Genomic DNA, 26,285 nt, shown 5'->3' on the forward strand with positions numbered 1-26,285 from the left:
TTGAAAAATAACGTTAAGCTTAAGATATTACGGACTTATAGTCTTAAACCTCGCGGCATGTTAGGCCTTATTAATAGAATGCCCAGTCAGTTTCTATAGTCCATTTCTTTTTAAAAGCATAGACTTATCGATAAACAAACCTCGTTTATCACATTTGATCCTGGCAATTTAGAAAAAAAAAGCCAAAACAAATCGCGGTCTCCCTGACACGAAAACAATTATTTATAAGGCCGTTTATAAACATTGCCTATTCGAAGTTCAAACGATAAGGCATGAACTCGCAAGTGTCACTGAGTGTACGACAAACAGTCACAGTTGACAGAGTTTGTATAAGATTTGCAGGGAAAGTGATAAAACGAGATTGTGATTTACATAAAACTTTTCGCTTTGAAATTTTTACTCCGCTGTTTGTTCCGCTTTGAGTGTTTTAGTTACTGTTTTAGGGATATTTTTGTTTATTCAGTGTGCTTTTATAAGAGGGAGTTGGTATTTGTGTGGTGTTTTTATTTAAGAAGAGAATTGTCCAAGGGTAAATTTACATACAATGTAGTGACGCTCTTTATTTACGATTTATTGAAAACTAGCCGTACCCCGGTTTACCTAGGTTTTACTACAGTAGGGATTTCGATAAGTATACCCTACATGTCATTCTAGTTTATATTAACGTGTTCCAAATTTCATTAAAATACTTCCAGTAGATTTTTCGTGAAAGAGTAACAAAACGTTGCACATCTATAAAAACTTTCGTATTTTTAATGTGGTTCCCTTTCCCATAGATGTCGTATAAGGCGACTTAGGGATAAGCTAATAAACTTGAAATTCCTCTTGCTGGCGAGCAACCTGTTACTATTTGCTTCTCAATACTATCATTAAGTCATACAGCTGAACGTAGCCTATTAGTCTTTTTAATTTTCTTGGCTCTGTCTACCCCGCGAGGGATAAAGACATGATTATATATAAGATCAAAAATTATATAAAAATAATTTCATTTCATTTTTTTTCAATACAGACCTTAGAACCTTAACCTAATAATGGTATAAATTGTTTTAATAAGTTACTAAATACAGTAACTACTATATTCAAAAATCTCACAATAAAAAATAAACCACCGGTTATTTTAAAAGCAAAACAAAAAGCAATCTCATTAGATACAGATTATATTCGTCAGAACTATTAAATTGCAATTCTTGAAAACAGCGCCGGATCTGCAAAGTGGCAACTGCTGGGAAGTTTCCCAGTTGAAGAGTTCCACGATAATCTAGTATTCTTGAGATCGTTCCCAGTTTTCTTTTGTTATCATCTGAATTCATTTGATTTATCCCACTGTTTGCGTAGACTTTTATCGGTTTTGTTGCAAATAAGATCAATAAATTGCTTGATTACATTTTGAGACTAGATATCGAATGTGACAACAAGAATCTCATAAATGAATTATTCAATAAAATTCTTAGAATATTATAAGAGACCGTCTCTCTTTTTTGTCATAAAATAAGTCGGTTAAAAGTGGTCTTTGAGTTTTGAGACTATTGGCCCTGTTTACTCCATCTATACTAATATTATAAAGCTGAAGAGTTTGTTTGTATGACTGTTTGTTTGTTTGAACGCGCTAATCTCAGGAACTACTAATTCGAATTGAAAAATTTATTTAATTTATTTATATATCTGTATTCTATTAGGCGTGATAATTAATATCATAGCAGTAAGTTTTTGCTTACATGTGCAATTCATATAATCACGTCTATATCCCTTGCGGGGAAGACAGAGCCAGCAGTCTCGAGACTATTGGCCCTGTTTACTCCATCTATACTAAAATTATAAAGCTGAAGAGTTTGTTTGTATGACTGTTTGTTTGTTTGAACGCGCTAATCTCAGGAACTACTAATTCGAATTGAAAAATGTATTTAATTTATTTATATATCTGTATTCTATTAGGCGTGATAATTAATATCATAGCAGTAAGTTTTTGCTTACATGTGCAATTCATATAATCACGTCTGTACCGCAAGGGTGCGGGGAAGACAGAGCCAGCAGTCTCGAGACACTGATAGGCCACGTTCAGCTGTTAGGCTCAATGACAGAATTGAGATTCAAATAGTGACAGGTTGCTAGCTTGTCGCCTAAAAGAAGAATTCCAAGTTTATATGCCTATCCCTTAGTCGCCTTCGACTATTCTTTTTTCTTATGGTGCCAGGAACCACACGGCACATATCTACATATAAATATTGCTTGTTTTATAGTAAAGGCTATACAATAACTATAACTCGAATAAATACAATTCGTTCTGGTCAATCTAGCTGTTCACGGTACGTTTGTGTTTGTGACGTCACACAATTGGGTCACAGTCGCCATTACGATCACTTTGTCACTGTGCTATGTGGTACTGCTAACTTAAGCTACGTACATACCTGGCTTACGAATGCAACGTGGTAGACAGAGTGAAGTACATACATACATATGGTCACGTCTATATCCCATGCGGGGTAGACAGAGCCAACAGTCTTGAAGACTAAATGGCCACGTTCATCTATTTGGCTTAATGATAGAATTGAAGTCTTAATAATAATGAAATTCAGACGTATAGCTTAATGATGGATTTAGAAATCATTGCTGGCAGAATAATAGTTTAGAATTAAGACCATCCAGTCAAATAAATTTATTAATTAATATTAAAACCATTCGTTGGAAATGCTTATACTTACAAGAATAAGACTAAGTAAATATTGAAATTATTATCGTTTCAATAAGACTGAATGCAAATGACGGATATTTAAATTTATTTCCTAATCAAAATACATCGAACAATAATTGAAATCACACGAAGAACTTTCATTTTATGATTTTAGGCAAAGGGCATAGTGTATAATACTGCGATATGCGCTCAAGACAGACATTATGCAATTATTTTTAAAAACCTTTTATTTATAGTAAGTAGCTTCTACTACCAAAGGTACTTTAAACTGTTTGAACGAGAATATGAGACTAAAATAATGGTCCAAAAGAACCTGCCCGAGAAAAAATTGACTTTCTTTGTCTTCTCCCTAATTTTTAAGTAATATAACAATATGCTATTTCGCAAATTGAATTTTATTTGAGTAATAAAGTTATTTGTGTCATACTAATATATCGGCACAAATTTCCCCTTATATTTCTTGTTTTCCTCAACCATAGCAGGAAAAATCCGTTTACTCCCAAGGAATGTCTTCCTACTGTTGTTATTTCTTTTATTGCAATGTGTCTCGTGCCTTACTCAGGTCTCATAAAATATTGCTGTTTCAAAGGTAGTGAAAATTCTATCTGTCATGCGTTAAAGGATTTGCGATGAACGATAAGAACGAAAGTATTTGTTTGTTTATTTGTTTGGAAATCCACATTATAGGCATATTTGAAAAAGGTATAAAAGATTTTTTAATTAATTAAAAAAAAGTGGTTAAAACATAGCATGACTTACGAATTAAGTTAACCTGCGGTTTATTAATACTTGTATCTGGCGGAACAATAGTTTTTGCATGTTATTTTATCGTTTACATCCTCAACTCGGAGTGGAGCCCAAATTTCCTTAGTCGCTGACTACGTCCATGGGAATGAAGTTATTCTGAGTATTCAAAGGTGCCGGGAACATATTTTTGACATTAGTTAATTTACCTATTTAATAAGTCCAAATTTTTTAACTTACGTAGTTATATTTTGCAAAATTGTTTCATCTTTCTTTTACAGACTCTCAATAGAAACAAGGCAAATGTAGTTATTTCTCGGGACACAGTTCCTGTATAATTTTGTTACATGACAAGCTTATTATAATTTTCTTATTGTCTAGCTCTAGTGCGGGGTACTGGAGTGTTTAATTTACAAAAGTTCTACATACATACATATATAATCACGTCTATATCCCTTGTGGGGAAAATAGAACTAATAGTTTTAAAAGACTGATAGGCCACACCCAGCTGTATCTAGATAATAAAATATAAACATAAATGTGTAATAAAAAGACAGAGCCAATAGTCTTAAAAGACTCAAAGGCTGTACGGTAAATTGATTTATAAAAACCTTTATTGTAATCACAATTAATAGTATTTTATTGATTCTACACTTCTTTAGGAAAACAACATTAATTAATATATTTTTGTCATGATGTTTTCATCATTATACATGAGGTATACACCTTATGATTAACTTATTAGTATCCCTTAATACGAGTCGCAAAATAATTTTAAAGGTGAACTCAATCTGTGTATACATTTATTTGTTAATTAAAATTTATAAAGTAATATTTTTCACATGTTTTGTTGTTTTGAAACCAGGTTTATACAAACTTTTATAGTTATTTAGTATACAGTTAACAAAATGCAAGTTCCAGGAACACCAGAATCGTTTTGGCAAAATGCCACGTCACTAGGGTGCCGTATATAATGACCTATACCAAACGTGGTCACATTCCCTCTCTGTCTTTCCCACTGAGAGGGAGAGAGACAAAATATAATTTCATTCAACGTATACAGGGTGGCGGAATTATGCGGAATCACGTCCTCACAACTGCAGGCGCGCAGAGTTCTTTTACACTTTTTTTGCGAATTATTGAACTCTTGAAAAAAGAATTAGATTTTAAAATTTTATTGGACACTTAAATCGAATCACGACCCAGTTATTTGTAAGGTTTTTGTAAAGATAATGAGTCTGATTCAATAAGCACGTTTTTCTTAAACTGGCTGTTACCTGAATCTGTGCTTCCGTGGGGCGACTAAGGGATAGGCTTATAAACTTGGGATTTTTCTTTTGGGCGACGGGCTAGCAACCTATCACTATATGAAACTCGATTCTATCACTAAGCCAAACAGCTTAACGTGGCCTTTCAATCTCTTTAAGAATATTGGCTCTGTCTACCCCGCAAGGGATATAGACGTGATTAAATGAATGTATGTATGTAAATGTATGTAATGTAATATATGTTAACCAGCATGTTTTTCTAAAACAAATAGTTGTTGCCTGAATTTTCAGTTTCGTGGGAAACGGATGAATAGGTATACCTACTTTTAATGAAACTTATTAATGGTTTAATGGCTTTAAATGTATAAGTATCGTTGAATTAACAACAGTGACTTGTTACCCATAAAATCATTAATATGTGTTGCACAACAAAGGTTTTGCACGGACGCCGACAAGTACTATATTCTTTCACCCTCACTAATTCTGAAGTTGACCAAAAATATAGAACGAGAGAAAGGAAAAGCCTAGTCATAGTTCGTAGCAAAGCCCCTAGAGTTGCGCATTTGTCTGTCAGTCAGTCAATTAAATGCGGATTTAAACCGTAGGGCTTTTCCTACTAGACAACTAAGCAAGCGACTTAAGGTTATGTCATAGTGCTTTATCGTAATAAAAGTAATATGTAAGATAAGTGCCGTGTGGTTTCCGACACTAATAGAAAAAAGAATAGAACCACTCCATCTGTTTCCCATGAATGTCATAAAAGGCGACTAAAGGATAGGCTTATATACTTGAGATTTTTCTTTTAGGCGATGGGCTAGCAACCTGTCTCTATTTGGATCTTAATTCTAGCATTAAGCCAAATAGTCATTAAGCCAAATAGCCTCTATCTATCATGTTCGACGTTTCCGTTACACGTCTTTTTCTCATATTTATTTGCTCTCAGATCTTAAACTGAATCGTAAAAAAGAAAAAGCAAACAATTATATACATTTTTGTAAGGTTCCTGCGGACTTACATGGGACTCACGATAGCGTTTTTATCGTGCGATAAACTATAGCTGTCCCGTTTCAGGTCATAATAAAAAGCGATAGTTTATCGCGCGATAAAAATGGTAGATTTATTATTTTACAGTTTAGTCAGACAAGTTTTTTTTAATGATTATATTTTTTTTACTTTGATATAAAATACTTATGTTATTATTTTCTTAGTTTCAGGTAAGCAGCAGCAGCTATCTTTATAAATTAAATATATATATATATATAGCAGGTGAGTGTTTTTTTTATCTAAGATATCTGCTATCAGATTTTACAGGCTGCCTTAATGAAATACATTAAGATGAGTTTTCGACTGCCTTCTAGTGATGATATCTGGGACCACATCATACCTATCTCAAATTGTAACAATAACTTTATTACCTTTAATGGAGGCGTAATAGAAGTAAATCTAAAAAAATATTAATTTTTATATTCCTACAAAGCCTCCCCAAATTAAAATTATAATTTTATGTGACACACGTAGTTTAAGTAAAGTGATTTATAAAATCTTTCAAACTCAATAGTTCCTATGCCGACCAATTAGAGTTCCACAAAAGATAATCTATGGGTTGCACTTGTTACTTTTTGCTGAGATGAGATCCGTGAAAAGAACTATTTACAAAGTGTGTAATTATATCCGCGATTGTAAGACGTACAGAGCAAAGAAGAGAGGTCTGCGCTCTGTGGAGACATACATATGTGCTGTTTCAAAGACCCAGCGCAAAGGATACTCAAAGTCAGGCCTACGGCTACGGTGTCACATTTCTTTGGAAGTGATATAAAAAGAGGTGGTAGATTGAAACATTGAGACATGTATAATAAATAAAAATATTTTAAATATTGCGTTGTTGTTCAATTATTTAAATCACTTACAACGTAAAAAAAAAGACTCAAAAGAAAGATAATACATTTTATAAAAATAAAACCATAAACATACTTTTTATTTTTGTCTTCATCCAATCAGGGTCTTCAGTTAACTAAAATCTTCAATTCGTCTGAAAAGTTGAGTAAGTAGTTGGAATCGCCTTAAAATTTTAATTGCACCGATCTTGGTTCACTGAAGTTGTTCTCGAAGAAATGAAACAATTGAATAAATTTAATTTTACATTGATAACTTATAATTAATATCTTTTAAGTGAGGCACTAACTATATCTGATCTGATGTTACGTAAGCTTACACCCATCTATTCTAATATTATAGAAAACGAGATAGTTCATTTATCGGTCTGATAATCATGATCTAGGTAAGACCGCGGGGAAAATTTGGATGCAGGCCGCCTCTAACAGAGGCCTATGTTCTGCAGTGAGTCTAACGGCTGAAAGTAAATGCGTTTTGTATGTTTGTTTGTCTGACTTTAACGTCAAAGCCTGAAACTGATCTAAATAAAATTTTCCATAGGTACATATAGGATGGAGTAAAAAGAATGAAACAGGATATTTAAAACGCGTGTGGAGCCGCGGGTGAAGGTGAAACTTGTACTTGGATGTATAAAGAGAAATGATTGTCATTTTTGTTTGCATCGAAAAACTCAAAAACCGTATGATTGATTTTGATAATATTGCACAGAGAGAGGCAAAACCTGAAATCTAACAAAGGTTCTTTTTCAGAAAATGTTCATGGGAGCGAAACCCTGCAAAAGCTAATGTTTTATAAGTATAAGTCTAAAATTCTATAAAAACGCCTTGGATAAAATATACAATCCACCTATAAGCATGAAAGCACATTATTTTAAGTAAAGAGTGCCATATCCATAAAGATTCATCATTTTCGCACTTCCGTGGTGATATGAGACTGCTATTGGTGGAACGCAGCCTTTGAGGTAGAAAGTGCTGACTGCAGTAAAAAACTACTTTTGAAAGAAAAGCTTGAAACTGCAAAAGGCGTACGTGTGTCCCATATAATATACAGTTATGAGTATTTTTGTAAAGTTTGAGAGAACGGAAACAGGCCAGAATGAAAATTCTATATTATTTTTGCGTTTAAACTGTTACAAAGTTATTCAAACGTGGTTAATTGTTTTTAAAGTCATATAACGCAGAGGTGATATTTATCATCAAGTGACAAGATTCCGGGTTTGATCTTCAAACAGGTCATTATAATAAAGTACAGTGTAGAGAAGATAAAGTTTATGTAGGACTGACCATATAAAAGCTTTAACGTCGCGGTCATTGCAAATGTCACAAAAATCAATGAAAAGTGATGCGCCTCTAAGCAACATGCCTGACCACGACTGCTCTGAGGAGAGCATACAATAAGTAGGGAAAAATCAAATTATTTATCTTTTATCGTAAGAGTATTATTGTAACGGGAGCGATGATTCGGCTCGACCGCCACCAAAGAGAAAATCTTCCGCCAGGCTAGGTGTTACGCCTGGGGAACCGCAGATCCGACGATGTTGTGTTGGAGGTTGTATATATGCTTCCGTGAAATCTTTGCTTGCGCGATTTAGGTTTTTCGCCGTTTTTGACTGATAGCGTCGCGTGATTTTAGTTCTTATTTTTGTGACTTGTGGCGTATTGATGTCGCCACAGTATGATGGATATTTCACAAACAAGTTGATGGCCGCGAACAAAACACAATTTTCTTATTGTCATACTTTGACATCGCTGACTCAACAATATATATTATCTCGAATGATAATAATACATCTGACTGAACAAACATAACATATTATTATACGAGAGTATCTTTATACAATGCAGAAAGTTCAACATACTATTTTATTCGACAATGTATTCCTTGGAGAAAGCTCGCAAAAGTAGGTGCATTACCCTCAGCTCGTACGTTTAATAAACTCCCGAGTTTTGCAATGAAGTGCAACATTGCAATATATGTAAGGGTTCTTTTGTGTTTACGAAATATTATACCCTCAGGATTTGTGGATTCTTTTAAGTTATATTTATTGTATTTACAACAGTCATTCAAATGATTATTGTAGACTTTAATCAAATCATGTTATTATTTTTTATTAAATTAGATTTGCTCATGACTTTGACACATAATAATTTATCATAAATACTAATGTGTGTTTAGTAATCCATACCCTATCTTAACGTAGCATAGGCCTATGCATATTCAGTACGAGGTAGACCAAACAATCTGTTCGGCAGATAGGTCAACACACAAACAGGACAAAGACAACATTGGTTTAATTTACCCTAAACTTGGCATAGATATTGATACATGTAATCGAGTGTGACAAATTCGTAGTAAAATGTTGTTTAAAGGCGTACATCTTGTTCATGTAAATTTTCTATGTAAGTAACACAAAGTGGTCGTATGGTTAAAGTGCCCGTTTTTAGCGTGACACGTAAGGTGGTACATGTTCAAATCCTACGCGGTCATGTAACAGTGAGTTTTCTGGGTCAGGTAAACAAGTTTGACTGCAAACATCGCGAGGAAGTTTTTATATCCAGGCCATTTAATGTGTAACAATGATCCAATACGAAGGTCATCCAGAAAACGTTGCGAGGATTAGATGGAAGACGCAACTATTCACGAATCGATGAGAGTGATCGTTAGATATAAATTTATTGGACTTCTCTGTAGTATATGTACCAAGCTTAATGGAAACTGTGAATGTTACGTGATACGCCGTTAATTGCTAAGATGAATAATTAATTATCTATTGAGTTACCGCATATCAATCTTCTGTGAAACATGTGAAACCTGTCTACTGTCTTCAGCTATTGATTATGTCTGATCGTAAATTGTTATTATAATTGATCAAAGATCGTTTGTTGATCGATCGTTCCTCAAGCTGGGTTAGGGCTGCAGCGATCCAGGGTTCCTCTTAGAAGGTAGCAAAGATCGTTCCAATTAACCAAACTGTAAAGTTTAATTTCAATCTATTCAGTAATTTTTGCGTGAACGACTAACGTTTTATATTATTAAGATATAAAAAGTAAAGATGAGAGCGGATGAACAACTCTGTGTTCTGTGAGGTGACTTATTCTACTTACTTACAAAATCACACAAAATTTCTCTTGAAGTTTCTATACGATTCTTTCTTATATTCCTGACAATAAATAACAAAACTATTCTTATCAGACATAAAGTCTCCTGACTCCACTGCGATAACAAAAGGGTATGGACCCAAAGCCCAAATGTGTCATGATTGATGTCGTCGCGATTTTGAACAAATCCATTTTTAAAACTTTGTTATATGCGTGACAGAATTAGCAGTTCTTTAACATTATTTTGTTTTTAATACATATCAAACCCATTTATTATAATTGTAAAATAAAAATCATGCTATATTTCTAGAAGTGAGGGAAATGAAACAAAAAAAAAACATCCAAATTTAAAATTAAGTTTGAGAACACGAACGTAAAACTGGGCCAGTTGAATGGGACACAGTAAATTAGCCGCACGCTCCTACTCCCAGAGGCTTATGCGTGGCAAGTCAGCGAAATTAGCCTTGCTTTTAGCCTAGTTCACATTGGTCAATTGATCGTTCGGTGTTGCCAGGCGAGTACTGATCTAACAAAAGAAAATAAATATTCTAGATGAGTACACGCCTTACAGTGGCTATGTCTCACAACTTTACTAATGTATTTCCCGAGGGGAAGACCACATCTTTCCACTTGCCACGAGCCTTGCCCATTTCTTTCGGTTTCGGGTACTTTTGACCTGACCAAAATATGCAAAGTAAAATTAAGTATGCAGATATTAAATAATTAGAAGTTGCATTGCATGTGGGCCGTCATCGACTACCGTCGGCCATGGTTGGTAAAGAACAAGTAATCGGAACTAGAATAGGTTGTATTTTCCAGCCAAAAATCATTTTGAGTCACTAAGCCTAGATATAAAGAAATATCGGTATGGTGTTTCTCTTATGTTTGATTTTAACTTTAGATTGGGATTCGGTTCATTAAATTTCAAACGATTTCGTTGAGCTAAGAATGTAGAATTTATAAGAAACTTATGAAAATAAATATATACGGGAGAATTTACACAGCTTTAACTCTCATATAACCAGAACTGGCCAAATCTGAACTGCATCTAGTACAACGCCGGTACGTACTATCTCGACCCACACTTTTTCCGTCGTACATTTGCGCCTAATTCCTTTCCACGAATACGAATTTATTTGTATACTAAATTATGTATGACTTTTCGCCCGCTCATTTATTATTAGGGAAGTTGAGCAAATTAAGTCCGAATATTTTTGGAGGCCACTCAACCTCGAAAATTTTAGAAATTTTCCAGTGTCTGTGAATTAAATGTTTAATTTTAGCGAAAGTATTTTAATGAATAAAAAAGAAGTTAGGTGTATGCTTATATACATTTTTAGTAAAAGTCATACGAGGCAATTATGAGAATGACTAATGCAATTTCAACCCTGACTGAAGTGTTAGTACTTAGTGGAAGTGCTTCCATAATATGAAGATACCATACCATCTTACAACATTTATATCACTTCAGATCATTACAATTATATTTTTTTATCCATCATAACATATGTGTATTATACTTGATAAATTAAAAATTAAAACTGAATTTAAATAGGATCAGTGTTTTTTTAAATAGCGAACACATAAAAGTACTGGTCGAATACAAAACATCCCTTTATGTACCAAATTTGCAAAGCGCAGTGCCACTCCATTCCAAAAGATTCCTGATTTAATGTCAGTATGCGGTAGGAAGTAGGTACTTAAATTCACATACCTACTCGTTGTGAGTTTACATTATCATTTAAAGGGTAGAAACAATTTGTCTCCATAAATTGGTAGCTGGTGACGGCCGCAACGCGAAAATTACTAAGCTATTACCAAAGTTTCCCAACTAATTAGCAGTGTTGCCACTGTATCCATATGGTGAGAGCTAACGGGGACACCAGTATCGCGGAATTTCGTAGGATATTTTAAGGACAATATTACTTTTTGTTATACTTTAAATTTGATAAAATTACCTGCCAGTATTTTTATATTGAAATAAATTAAAATGTAAAAGGTAAGAAATGCAACGTTTTTAATTTAAATTACCTATCTTATTAATGAAGTAGATTATCATACATTATACATTCAGCTGTACGGCTTAATGTTAGAATTGAACCCAAGCATATTGTAATAAAAGTGTTTTGTGCTCATTATTTTGTGTTAAATGTCCCTACGAAAGGTTCCTGGTCATTTACTGTTATTGTAAACCTTTAACACGTGTTGCACTGTAAAATAATATCGATTTAAATCATAACAGGTTGTCAAATCTACTTTTTGGAAGTACAATTCAGAAAACCTTGTGTAGCACTAATTAATTTTTTCATACATAAATAACAATAAATAAATATATACGGGACAAATTACACAGATTGACTTAGTTTCGAAGTAAGTGCGAGACTTGTGTTACGAGATACTAACTCAACGGTACTATATTTTATAATAAAAACTTATATAGATAAACATCTAAGCCCAATCAGAAAAGTTCTTTTCTCATCATGCCCTGGCCGGGATTCGAACACGGAACCTCCGGTGTCACAGACAAGCGTACTACCGCTGCGCCACAGAGGCCGTCTAACATGGTCTCTATTGTAATTGCTACTAAATTTATATTCCATGTCAACTTTACTTAGGCTATGATTCAATTCACACTTACGAGTACAGTATTATTTTTACAAAAAAACACGGCAAAAGCATTTGAAAGCTTTACAAAGCTTTCAAGTGCTTTCAAAAATCGCAATGGAAAGACATTTTAAATTTACACTCTCTTTTAACAGGTCACTAACTTCGTGTGGGTGACTCTCAATGAAAATATGAAAACCTACATGCATTTATGATTAAAGAATTTACTTAAGTGCGTTTTTATTTTCATACACTTGTTTAAAAGAGTGCATAATCCCTGTTTTTCTCCTGGCGTTAGGCCGGGCTTCATCATCACCTCTTCAAAGAGGAGTCAGGGGTGCATCTTTCGACCATGACCCGAATTCGGTGAGTCATTATTTTTCACAAAGCGACTCCCGTCTAACCTCCGCAACTATTGCATAGAAATCTTATAACCTTTGCAGGGAAATAATATGACATAAATTATTCTTAATCTATACTAACGTTATAAAGAGATTTGTTAGATACAATATAATATTAAAAATATAAGAATCGAAGGAGGAAAGTTATAGCAGGCCATGTATGTAAAACAGTTTTATTTGTCAACGCATAACCTAAGCCACTGAATTGAAAACGATGTTATTATAATATTATACCTGTTAATATTGTTAATATCAATAAAGAAGAAATTCTCATAATCTAATGGAAAGATTTCCCAAAAAAGTTGCTCCTTACAAATAATACCACATTTGGAGAACCAAACAATTCATTTGTTTAATCCGGGCCAATCCCGCAACTTCGAAATAACAAAGCAAATGTTGATCGAACTCGAATAAATACATTACTCCGAGAAAGTTAAAGAGGAGATAAAAGTAAAGTTATGGTACAATCCCAGTTTTTATCGAGAACATAGTCACCCTATTTGGAGGCGGATTTAAAGGGGGAAACTTAACTTACGAACGTAAGAAGCTCTTTAAAACTGGGGCGGTCCTGACGACACTTTTAGTTTATTAACGATGGAAGTAGTTACTGAATCAGTGAGTGTAAGTTTTAATGTATGGAAAATGTTAAATTGTAAAGTTTTTATCATATTCCTGGTAAGTCCCGGTTGCGACTTCCTGATCATTCCTATGGATGTGTGCTATGAGGAGCCCAAGGTATGCCATGCCTATGATCATAATCCTGTATATACGAGTAATATATACACATACTACGAAAGCCACAAGACTCGAAAGACACATTTAGCTGGAAAGCTTAATCAAAGGATTTAATGATGGAATTGAAACAATGTCCATCGTTAAAACAAGAATTTCATGTTTATATCTAAGCTTATTCTTGTATTGTCTTTTATGATCTAGACGAAAAGAAAAGCAGCACACACTATGTTTATCGGTGCCAAGGCTTCTAAAGAATAATATCTTCTTTGAAAACTGAAGTATTAAAGCAGTGTACTAATAACAAAAGATTACGCTAAATCACATAAGCCTCGACCTTAACTTGTTAGCAAAACTTTTTCTATAGGTAATCTTTTATCTTCCCTTTCACTCCAAAAAGCGAACCGTTTGTGCTTACACGTGTAAATAGTTAGTGAAAAACATGTTTTCTTAGCTTTTGTTTCTTAGAAAAGGAAAATTTCGTTCGCTTTTAAGAGAATGTTATAATTTTAATTGTGTCATCTTAAATATATGTATATATGTTATGTACACATGTTTTGGCAAATAAATTTATCTTATCTAGTATTTCGTAGGTAGGTAATAAACGGGTTTATTTTATATTAAATAAAATGTCGGTTCATCAATTTTACTGTAAAATCGTAGCAGGTGCAGGTGGACAGAATGACAGAAACGTTAATAAGATTATTTTAGACAAATGCGAACTGAGCCCCAAAGAATAGTAGCCGCGGGTGTACTAAGATAGTGCAAAAATGAATGGTAAGGAAAAACTTAAAATTTATTCCATTTCCTAATAGCTGTCCCAACTGACATCTTTATGACGTCACGGCATAAAGGGAGGCTCTATTTATAAGGCTATATCCACATATTTGGAGGTTTACGATCTCGTGATCTCAAAAGGAATGTTGTAATAAAATAAAGGAACTAAAGCGGTACTGTCGTGTATCGTAAGTGATATGTGAATACGACTTAAGTTGTTTAAAAAAAAAGATGGTAGCCATTTTTAGATGAAATTTATAAGATCTGATAGGTACCTACATTTTCCCGATTTAGTTTAGCATTTCTTTGCCTTAGACATGGACATTGGATTTAAGATCTGGGTCCACTTGGGTCCATTAGGAACAGATCATTTATATACCTACTTTAATGCAAAAAATTTTTTTCGCTACTGACTAATGGTAGAAATAAATGGGGACTTCTGGGAATTCTGGGGACCACATAGCAAAGTATAAGAATTTCATTATTTTTGATATATTATTATCAAACGACGACGTGGTATATTTTTTCACGTAGCTTAATACAAAAATAAATTCCATAGTTTCATTGTAATTTCGTACTAGTAACATAACTAAATAAATATTTGAAAGCACATACAAAAGAGCCATTATAACAACAAACTCGCAGGTTAATAATATGAGCACTAAAATTACTCAAAGTTGTTGCGTGCTAAGTTTATGTTGAACTGTATTCATAATAGAGTTCCTACCATATAGTACATCGGTAAATTAGAATACTTATTATCGCTCCTGTTTATAAAGAGATTTCTTTAAAATTTGATATTAAGATGGATATTGTTGCAGACTTCTCTTTTAAATCTTTAAATCATTGCGAATGGCGTTCATCCTGCGTGAATCAGATTTTAGTGCTGAGGTTCCTCAGCCATCTTCCTGCGACTGGTGTCAGTTCGTGTACTTATCCATAATACCACCAAGCAAATAGTGATGAGGGCATTTTTTGTCCAAAAGGTCAAGTAGGGACTCCACAGTTACACTCTGGCCATTCCCTTAATACTTTTTGAGTTGATGGCAGGCCAAGACGAACGAATGATCAAACCGATAAATGATTTTACTTGAAGAGAATGATGATACAGGGCTGATGGCAAGAAGAAAGATGTAGTCGAAATGTAAAGAAATTTCCAGTAGTTAGAACTAAACTGTTCATTACTATTTCAACTGACCGTAGATTTAGTAAGATCATCGAACTACCTTAGTGGGTAGAGTGAGTTTGCCATCAGTACAATTCTATAACTTTTCAACAACAGTTTCAAACTTTCTTTGTTTCTATGTCAATCTATGCCCTCTGTCCTACATATAAGTACCTAATTATACTTTATACGTAATATATGATTCTACTCTATCGGCTATTCATGTACACTATGTGCCCATCTCTCTGTTCAATTCAGCTTCGGTGAAGTATTAGCGAGTTAACGATAATACTAGGAACTCATTCCCTTACTTACGCAGAATTTCAATTTGAAATGACGAGGCATCATTCATTTTTAAGACTTATTATACATAGCTATAGATATCACTTTCATATTGTGATTATGAATGCTCTCACAGCCATTATGTCGCGCCGCGATTGTGCCCGCAATTAAGACGCCACAATAGGCGAGACTTAACACTGAACGGTAATAGCTCCGTCGAGTTGTTTTCGTAATAATTGTGAATTTAAAGCAAATTTATCGCGCAAACAGACATAGATTATGGAGAAAATTTATACAGAAATGTTAGCGTGTGGCATCTTTGTTAACTAATTAGACAGCTAAGTAAAGTCAATTAATATGAAATTAAATTTAAAATATTAATGTGAACAAAGACAAAGTATACAAGGATCGTGGCAAGTGGGAGATACAGTCTGTGGGAGAGAGGCGTGATTTTATATACATAATTATGTGCTAGCTAATACCCGTAGCTTCGCCCGCGCGAATTCAGCGCTAACTACAAAGAAAGGAGTTTTGCGCAAATCCCATTTCCCTGAATGAAAATTACCCTATACTTTTTTCCAGAGTCTTAGTTATAGATACATTAGATAACGCGCGAAGAGGAACAAACACAATTACTTTAGTTGAGATGTATAATAATCCATCAAATAATATAGGCCAGGCCCAGATCCTGAAGTATAGTGGTGGAAAATGCAATAGGCTCAAGAATCTATTCGAATGATAAGAAATGAGCCAAGGTCGAGCTGTCACCAAAATTCGAATGAAATGAACTACACATGCCTGTTATATAATATTAGGTATTCTTGAAATATGTCTACCTAGTGATTAGATTTCTTTGTAAAGTAAGGCTATTCAAGCGTCCAAACAAGTAAAATAGGTACTTTCTGTAAACTTCTGAAGATTGCGCTCGACCACTGAATTTTCACTCGGACTGAGTTCTAGTTCATTAGCGAGTCCACAATTGGTCTAAATTGACGGCGGTGAGTTCGGTTCATAAAATTGAAAACGTTTAGAAAACCCAATATTTATTCGTGTAAAGATTTAAATATATCTTAAATCCCGATTTTAGATTTATCTGGCTCTTGAGTCGCCAAAACAAGACAAACCGTACTTGCTTAAATTGATAGATGTGACATGTGAACGGATAAAGTCTTTGCGAAGTCCTTCGGGAATTCTTTGAATTCTATTATCAATTTTATGTTACATTGTAAAATTAAATCATATAAATTAGGACTGGTCAACTTGAAAAAGTAATGGCTAATCATAAATTGAATTGAAAAATTCCTAAATTTAGACACTGAATGTTGTTATATTAAATTTTAATTCACCTAGTGTGTGGATTTTGCGCACTACGATCAGTATCGGTGAACATTTTCGAATGCAGATTAAATATTTACTCGCCTACGTTGGAACTCGCAGAATATTTAATGTGTTTCAGCTACAAATTGTATATTTAAATATTTATATAATAAAAAAATTTTGCTTTCTCGATAAAAATTTAACGAAAAAGCGTCAATACGTTGAAAATTGTCGTTCACAAATTTTTACCTAATATTTTATATGTTTAAAATTTAAATATATTTTGATAGAAACTTATAGTAGACTACTTTGATTGAATTAAATTAACTATGTAGCAATTTAAAGTCTTATCTAATACTAATATTATAAAGCTAAAGAGTTTGTTTGTTTATTTGAACGCGCTAATCTCAGGAACTATTGGTTCGAATTGAAAATTCTTTTTGTGTTGAATAGATCATTTATCGAGGAATAACATCGCGCTGCAACTATTAGGAGCGAAGAAATAATGGATGTTGTGAAAAAAAACGGGGAAAATTATTCATCCGTGAATGATACCTAAAATAACTATTCCACGCAGTCGAAGTCGCGGGCACAGCTAGTTTGTTTATAAAATTGCTTTTGTTTTTCAGTAACATGTAGACTGTGGTAATGGTAATCCGAGTATAAGCGAGGAAGCGGTCGTTGAAACTTTGCATGTAATTAATATGGCAAAATGCTTTTGTGAATATGCTACATTGTATGAGACAGTGCTAAGTTCAAAACAATATACCAAGAAAATTACCATAACGTTAATGATCGTAACACTTTACAAACGACTTTTACAACATTACTGTAAAGTCGTAGAACTAACTACAAAGTCACCAGCAGAAATTCGTAGCGAACGTAGATGTCGCTACGATAATCTTAGTATTACAATACTGAGATTGCTACGATATAATACTCGTAGCAAGCAAAATGAATATTGCTTCTTACTCGTATTTATATTACTGAGACTTTTAATTAGAATAGCTACTGATATTACATTTTATCTTGGACTTATAAAAATGCTCGAGTTTTCGAAAACGCTCCTCTAACGATTTCGTGAAATTTGAAATAAAGGTGTAAATTGAGAAAAATCGATCTAACTGGGTCCAATGCCTGGTTAATTACACAGTTGAGAAAAACTGTAAGTAGTAACATCTGCACTGTAACCCTAGTCTTTCAAAACTGCACTCTCTGTCTACCCCGCAAGGGATATAGACATAATTATATGAATGAATGAATGAATGAGAAAAAACACGGAGCAAAGTAAATTATTATATTATTTGAAATTGTGAGGCTTTTTAAATAGTTGCTATTAGAAGTAGGTACAATTTGTTCAAAACTATTTTCGACAAATATGCGATGCCACATTTCGTGTTAAATTGAACTATTAGCACATATTGCGTCGTAAAAATCTGGTCTTTCATACATATTTATTGGGTGTAACGAATCGGTGTCAATGCGAGCTACGTTTTAAATTTATAAATCCGACGTAGGCACTATTTCAGTTTAGTATGGAATAACTAATCAAAGAGTTAGATATGTTTTTTTCGCGAAAAGGATCGCAATTTGTTAGTATTAGCAAGTATAGAACTTATAAAACTTGTTTCTATATTTTTTGAATAGACTTAACAAAAAAAAATTGTTATTATTTCGTGGTCTAGTAATTTTTTTTCATGAATATCAGACTAGATTGAGTTTCCCAAAATACTGTATGTATTATAATTCTGTTATGTTGTATCAAAGTCCGTTTCGTAGATTTTTACATTAACAAACACACACGTAACATAATATACTAAAGTCTGAAAATATTATGATTATGAAGTTTCATGAAATTGCAACATAAAACATAAAATAATTTTATCTATACATTTCCTGACGAAATCTTCCTTTTACAATAAATTTTTTCTTCGTTTCCTGCAAAGCATCATGAAGCCATACAGCCAAACGTGGCTTTTCAGTTTTTCGAAGACTGTTTGCTCGGTCTACCCCGCAAGGGATATAGACGTGACTATATGTAAGTATGTATGCTCCTACAAAACAGCAATGTAATTTGAAAATGTTACGAACCACTCTCGTTTTAAGTTAGCATTAAAGTTGAATGGGTCATTTGACGTTTATGAAGTTCTTTTATGGTAATAACCGAAATTCAGATAACCTTTCTTGAAAACATGAACTAGTGTTTCCCCTGAATTTCTTTGCGTGGGAATTGGGGATTCCCGGCACCAATAGAAAAAAGAATAGGACCACTCTATCTTTCTCCCATGGATGTCGTAAAAGGCGACTAAGGGGTTGGCTTATAAACTTGGGATTTTTCTTTGAGATGATGGGCTAGCAACCTGTTACTGTTTAAATCTCAATTCTATCTTAAAGCTGAACGTGGCCCAACAGTCTTTTCAAGACTGTTGGCTCTGTCTACCTCGCAAGGGATATAGACGTAGACGTAACATTTCCAATATTATATGTATGTATATTATTGGAAATTAATATAGAGACGTATGGTGACGCCCCTTACAGCAGGGTAGGCAGTGACTGTCATCTCAATTGTACCCTCCGCCGCCGTTTGGAGCGTAGGGTCCGTTAAGGATAGATTGCTGATGAGCTTGCATGAAAAACCTGATGAATTATGATGAAGTTAAAGAAGTATGTAATGGTATCGTATAAATGGTAATCGTAGCAAGTGGTAGAAAGGTGTAGTCTCTGCCTACCACTCTGGGAAAGAGACGTGATTTTGTATGGAGAACTTGATCTGTAGGTACCGCTTATCTACAGAAAGTATCCGATTACCTATTCCTTAGAAATCAAACCTACTCGTACCTACACACAATCTTCTTAACTCAAAATGCCATTGTTCAAGAAAATTGGACACAAACTAATCGCCGTCTCCCCTGAATCCATTACAGCCAGTTTTCCCAAATTTCCATTCCCACAGCTCCTTTATACGCACTTAATATTTCCCAATATCGGCTCCGTTATCGTCTCGTAAATATTTATAGCAGCCTTGTGTAGAGTGAAGATTAAAGGGGAGAAGGATTGAGAATCGTATGGTTAAACTTTAGAAAAACGAATGAGATTGAAACTGTACCCTAAATTAAATTCCTTTCGTAGGTTTGGCTCTTAGTTTTTTTTTTTTAAATCGGCTAACCTTTTTTTATAAGACGTTGGGTTGTGAGCGTACGTACCATATTTTGTGTTGAATTATAAGTGGAGATTTTATTTTTGGCTGATTTAAATAGATTAAATTATAAAAATATTTTAAGAGTTAAAATATTTAAATGAAAACGACGTCAACGGCAAATTGGTTCAATTAATAATTCATTCTATGAAATTCCACTCAGAATTTTAATGGTCTATGCGACGTCTATACGTTAGCATTAAGCTAACGTATATTTTATTATGCTCATTTGCGTATATTTTCACATATTGGAATTTGCCGAAAATTTGCTACTTTAATACATCGTTACGTTCAAAAGGTGAAATTTATAAAATACTAGCTATTTTTCTAATTTATAATCAATAAGAATTTTTATTCGGGGCAGACCGCTAGTTTTAATACAAAATTCATTTCTTTTTCTAAATACATATTTAAAAAAATGTTAATTTTGCATCATGCCCTGGCTAGGATTTGAACCTGGGTCTGAGCCTCAGAGGCGAAAACTCTACCACTATACCAAACAAGCCGTCCTTGAGTTAGGCTGGCGCACCGCTTAGAGTTCCTGTTTTGTAAACCCTTCGCGTTTCTTAAAAACACTTAATTTCTTTGGATATATTTTAACCTTCCTATACTCGCGAAAATTATTATGACACATAATACTTGCGCACGGTGTTACAGACCGATAGTTCATAACCCTACGTTATATATTTTACTGGATTTATATTTTTTAAATATAATTATTATTTTAAAATTTAGAACATAATAAAATAAAGTAGCATGGATAATACTTAATTTTGTAATTATTTTACCTACTAACTTTCAGTATATCACAAATCAGTCTTCGAATTAGAGATATTTTTCTTAAAGAAATCATAGCATTAATACATGCATTATTCAACACTGTACGCGAATCATAATGAAAAAGTTTTAAAGGACAATCACTTACCCTTGTTTATCACTTTTCACCTTTTATTACCTTTTTACTCCTTGTCGTAAAGTTTTAAACGAATTTATTTTCACTGAATTTTACGCAGAATAATTCAAAGGCATTGAAACGTGGTGAACATCTAAGTCAAAAGTAGCGAAATGAAATAGTAGATGATGAATTAAACTTACTTCAGTTGTGTTGTTATCGTTCGATTGGCTCTGACATTAATTATAGTACTTTGTGCGCACACACTCGTACATAACCATAAGCCTTGGGATTTGTCTTTTAGGCGATGGGACAGCAATCTGTCACTATTTGAATCTCAATTTTATCTTAAAGACAAATAGCTGAACATGGCCTATCAGTCTTTTTAAGATCTCCGCAAGGGATATAAGCGTGATTATATGTATGTATGTTCATAAAATATGTAGGTAAGTTGTGTAGATCGATGTATAGTATTTGAGATGGATCGTAGAAAAATGAAGAAAAGCGTTCTTTCCCTTTATATTTTATATTGATAAAACGATATGTAATTCCATGTTGGCAACTTACTCAAAATTCCTAATAAAATATATTGAATCTGCTTCACGGCTGTCATACCTCGCAATAAGGTTGCTTACAACAAAAATTCCCACATATTTATGTTGACTTGGCAACATATCAAATTGCGAGAGAAAACAAACAAAATATTCTGCCGTGTTTCGTATCGTTCACGTTCTGGACAGCGTATTCTGGATACATTATATGCTGATGATTTAATTCTTTTTCCTTTGCAGCCCCTTTTCTTTCTTCACTTGCTTCGAAGACTGTTACTAAAATTTTTTTTTCATCATCATACCCTTGGTGTTAGTTCCAGCGTCTTATCCCTGGAAAGGACTAACATGGCGTCACTAAACTTCTTCTTTTGCAACTGAAACGCTATGGTTGTACGACAGCGGTGTAATACGGGATTAAAAATCACTTTGAAAACTGTAGGAAAGTGATTATAGCAAAATGTTTGGAAACTACCTATTTTTTCAAGAAATCACCTAATATCTATATGATGAGACCAAAAATATTATATATATAATAAAACATAGTGCTACAAAAAACAAGTGAAAGCACACAGATCTGTTAGCAAATTTTACGAAAATGAGTTCTATAAGTATAGTTATGTTATAACATAAAACTGCATTTTAGAAGTAATGGCGCGTGAAATTTTAGTGAACCAACGAACGTACCTTGATCAAATTCTGGACGTTCTGGCGAAAGATAAGTTCAAGGGTACCCGTAACTGACGAGCTGGCATGAAGTAACTTACGAATGTATATGAAGCAAAAGAAGTATGCAGGATTCGTTGCAAGTAAAAAGATGTAGTCTCTGCCCCTCTCTCCCTACCTCTCCACCCCTCCGAGAAATAGGTGTGATAAAATTTTTGTACGTGTGCTGTAATTTTTACCGCATTAGCTAGAAAAAAAAATGTTATAATACTCGTAGGTTCATAGTTGTTAGTTACTCTGCTATCCTTGCAGCGTAAGCAGTTTATCGACGTATACTGAAGTCACTAATTAACCCGTACAAAGTTCTTTGTCTGAGCTTCTAACAAAAGTTCATAGATTCTGTGTAATTATTCACAATGCGCGTTTTAGTAGTTTAGAGCGACTAAAAGCTCTTTGATGTTGGAAGCAAAGATAGTGTAGAATGATAATATTGGGTTTATTTACAAAAATAGTTAATATGTAGCTGTTGACTTCGTCCGCCTTAAATCTCTGTAAATTTTAACTTATAATATTATTCCATTGTCTAAATTTTTTTGTATTATGTTTTATGTAAAATCCGTAGTTACTTAGTTAAAAAAAATAACAAACACAAACACACATACACATATCATTACAAATTTTGGCAATCATAATATTAGCTTAAATGTAGCACCAAAACAATATTACCTATTCGTTGCTTTTAGTAGATGGCGCTAAATTCACGCCGGCAAAGCTACAGCAATTTTTTTTAATAATACACCTGGTTCAACCTGTGATCTTTGTTCGTCATACCGATAGAAATCCTTTCATAATTTACGCATACTCATAACTATTCCTTTTAACGCCAGAAATAAGGTCAAACATACACTGCCAACATAAGTTTAGTGACAGTTTAGTTTCATACATTCCCAGAGGTATAAGTAAACTCAATTTTAGTAACTACGAATCACCCTTCGCCCCAACTTGTAATATCCTGTTCGGGCTCATTCCGATCCCGCGTCGAAGTAAACGGTTGATGGCTCTTCCTGTAGTCTTATTGACTATAAACGAATATTCTCGAGAAACGTTTTCACAAGGTTTATAACGGTTATATTACATTTTATTTAGGTACTATTTTAAACTTATTTAAGGGAACGGTAAAAGTAAATACCACTAAGACTTTATTTGTATGTGGTATTTATTGTAATTTTAGCAATGTTAGGAGTAATTTCTGAAATTAGGGAATCATCTAACTACTATCTATTCAATTCAATCTATTCAAACACAAGCTCCTTGGAAACTCGCTTCCATTATTAAGTTTTCCAGCTAAATGTGACCCAAGTCTAATGATAAAGTCACTAGACTCAGGCCACATTTCTTCTACCTCAAAAGTCTAATGATATGACATGTGTGTGTGTGCTCCTTTGAATTACATCAATCCGTAAATGGCGGTCCACGCTTTGAAGTTAGACACACACAAACATAAAAATGATACTTTGAAGTTATTTAATTTTTCCTATTTAATGTGAAACACCATAAGTACTAGGCTGCTGCCATCTCAGCATGAATTGAGCCTAATAGCGTCTACCCGGATATTGCAGAACATCCGGGTGATTAGCGCCCGGACCACGGCTAATGGAGCCGGGTACTCCGCTGCACTGAGTATGACGTAGTTATAATTTATCACTTTCTCTCATCTTCTTCATCGCAATTTCTCACTACTATAGCTAAACGTCTCGGTTTTCCCTTAAAGTGAAAATGTTTGAAACTTATTTCGGGGAGGGTGTCCGATACGAAGTATTCTGTTCTTTAAAGAGATTCTGTGTCCGTTTTAAAGAGCATTCCGTTCTGTGCTTTGAAGGAGACGCTAGCCTCAGAGAGGTTAAGTGCTTAGGTAGTTAGCTTTTTGACAAATACTTACTAATATATTAGAATGAAAAATCTTTGAAAACAAAATAATGATTTTGATTTTGACTTAGTGATGCTGGAATGGAAACTTTTATTTATATTTATGAAGTACTTTCTTAAATTATATAATGCAACATTTGCTCCTAGGAAATGGTTCAACTTATTCAACTAACAAAATTGATTATTCTTACTTAAAAAAAAAAATTCAGAAAATTGAAAGGCCTCTTAGACTTGCGTAACTGGTTTTACCAGTTATATTCCGCTTGATATCCCACTAAATTCAATAACAAAATCCTAACTTTCAACATAATGATCAGTCTCAGCGAGCAGTAAATTATTATTTCAAAGTTCTCAACATTTATAATAAATTAATTTTAGATTTGATTGAAGTTTGTCCACAAAACCTGTTGAGTCGTTAAATAATCTTTGCTTTTGTAATTAATTTTCATTGTGAAAGGACTGAATTTTATTCCTACGGAAGAATTAAATTTTTTTGTAAGTAATTTTTAACTTTTGCGTTTCAATATGTATAACATTGCTATTGTCATATATCTACATAGTGTGGTTATGAACAAAGTTCGCGTGAGAGTAAAAACATAAGCTACCTACTAGCTGATGCCCACGACTTCGTCCGCCTAAAATTTTAACATTCTTTCCTTGGCTTAGTTCTGGTCTGTAGATTTAGCGTTTGGGTCGTAAGTTCCTTGGAAAGAGAATGAAAAGGTTGAGTCAACAAAAATAAAGATGAACTAAATATTTTTACACCTTGTAACGAATACGCTACAATTTCATAGCCGAATAAGAAAAATACATTGATTTTATTTCTCTTTCGTTCTAAATATTAACGGAGCTTATATGAATTGAACATGAAATGAAATGAACCTTTAACCTGAGGTATTATTACCATTTCACTGTTACAAAAGTATTTATATTTTTTAAGGCATGAATACTAAAGCTGAAAATATGTTACCTACAATACTCTTAGTTCTAAAACCAACATTAACGATAGAAAAATCATTTATCGGTTTCATAGAATACTTTTTTTTGATTCTTTAATACATTAATTCAATTTATTGGAAGGATAAATAAAAAAGGACGAAACTCAATATAGGTATTAAGTTTAATACCTGTTAGCAAGTACAAGTTTCTGATTAAAGTGTGTAGGTATTTCAAAGACACCCGGCTACCCACAAACTTGTTTTGACAGCTATCCATTTCAGCGGTTCGAGTCCTTTAAATATTAATAATTCATTATTAATTCACATCCGTATCCCTTAAGTTTGAAATTTATTATCTGAATAGTTTCAGGGCTATTATATATTAATAGTTTTGGTTCGATAGGATCAGTTTCAAAGAACTTTTATTTACGAGTACCTACTTGAGATTACCTACGCTCTTACGGTGAGGGAAAACATCGTTAGGGAAACCTGCACATTCAGGTAACTGGATGTGTAACCATGGATCCAATATGGGTTAGGTTTACCTGCCTGCATAGATTGCAGAGGTCAGATGGGAGTCGGTTTGACTTACCCAATCTACGATCCATGGTCAAAGGCATACCCCCGGCTCCTCTCTCAGAGAGGCGAGGATGCAACCGGGACTAAAGCCAGGAAGGAAACCTACATGCCTGACTTTGCTACATGTGCCCTAAGTCTTATGACTTTTGGTTACATCTTCCCCGTAAGAAATAAAGACGTGATATTTGTGTGTTATGGATAGATTTCAGTTAAATATTGTACAACTTTCAATAAACATATAACTATATCACTCATTTATACAAATTAATTATAATATTTTTTTCCAGAACTGTCCTGATTTTGACAACTTAACTTTGCCCTTGAGTTTGTAAATATTGGATTACAAACATAATATCCATTAGAACAGCTACTATTGTATCCAGGATTGAAGCTCCCACTCTTTTTCGCTAAAAGCCGATGCGAAACTGATGTTAGACGTCCAGCAAATTCAATTTTCTACTGCAATTTCAACTTTAAACGCAGGCTTTACGGTACATTGTAGTTTTTGAAACCCTTTCAATTTCCCGTGGCAGTAATCCCTTTGAGTTAGGGGTCAGGTTGGGTTATACA

The 26,285-nt window shown here is 33.7% G+C and overlaps 1 protein-coding gene across 1 annotated transcript in view; it reads left to right on the top strand.

The window, feature by feature from the left end:
* Window positions 1-22,257: 22,257 nt before the first annotated feature.
* Window positions 22,258-26,285, top strand: part of LOC106143341 (uncharacterized) — a 61,112-nt gene continuing 57,084 nt past the window's right edge. The window contains exon 1 of the mRNA XM_060948973.1: window positions 22,258-22,342. Coding sequence (XP_060804956.1) covers window positions 22,258-22,342 — 85 coding nt within the window. The remainder of the gene's footprint in view (window positions 22,343-26,285) is intronic.

Source organism: Amyelois transitella, chromosome 17 (genome assembly GCF_032362555.1).
Source record: "Amyelois transitella isolate CPQ chromosome 17, ilAmyTran1.1, whole genome shotgun sequence".
Taxonomy (NCBI): Eukaryota; Metazoa; Arthropoda; class Insecta; order Lepidoptera; family Pyralidae; genus Amyelois; species Amyelois transitella.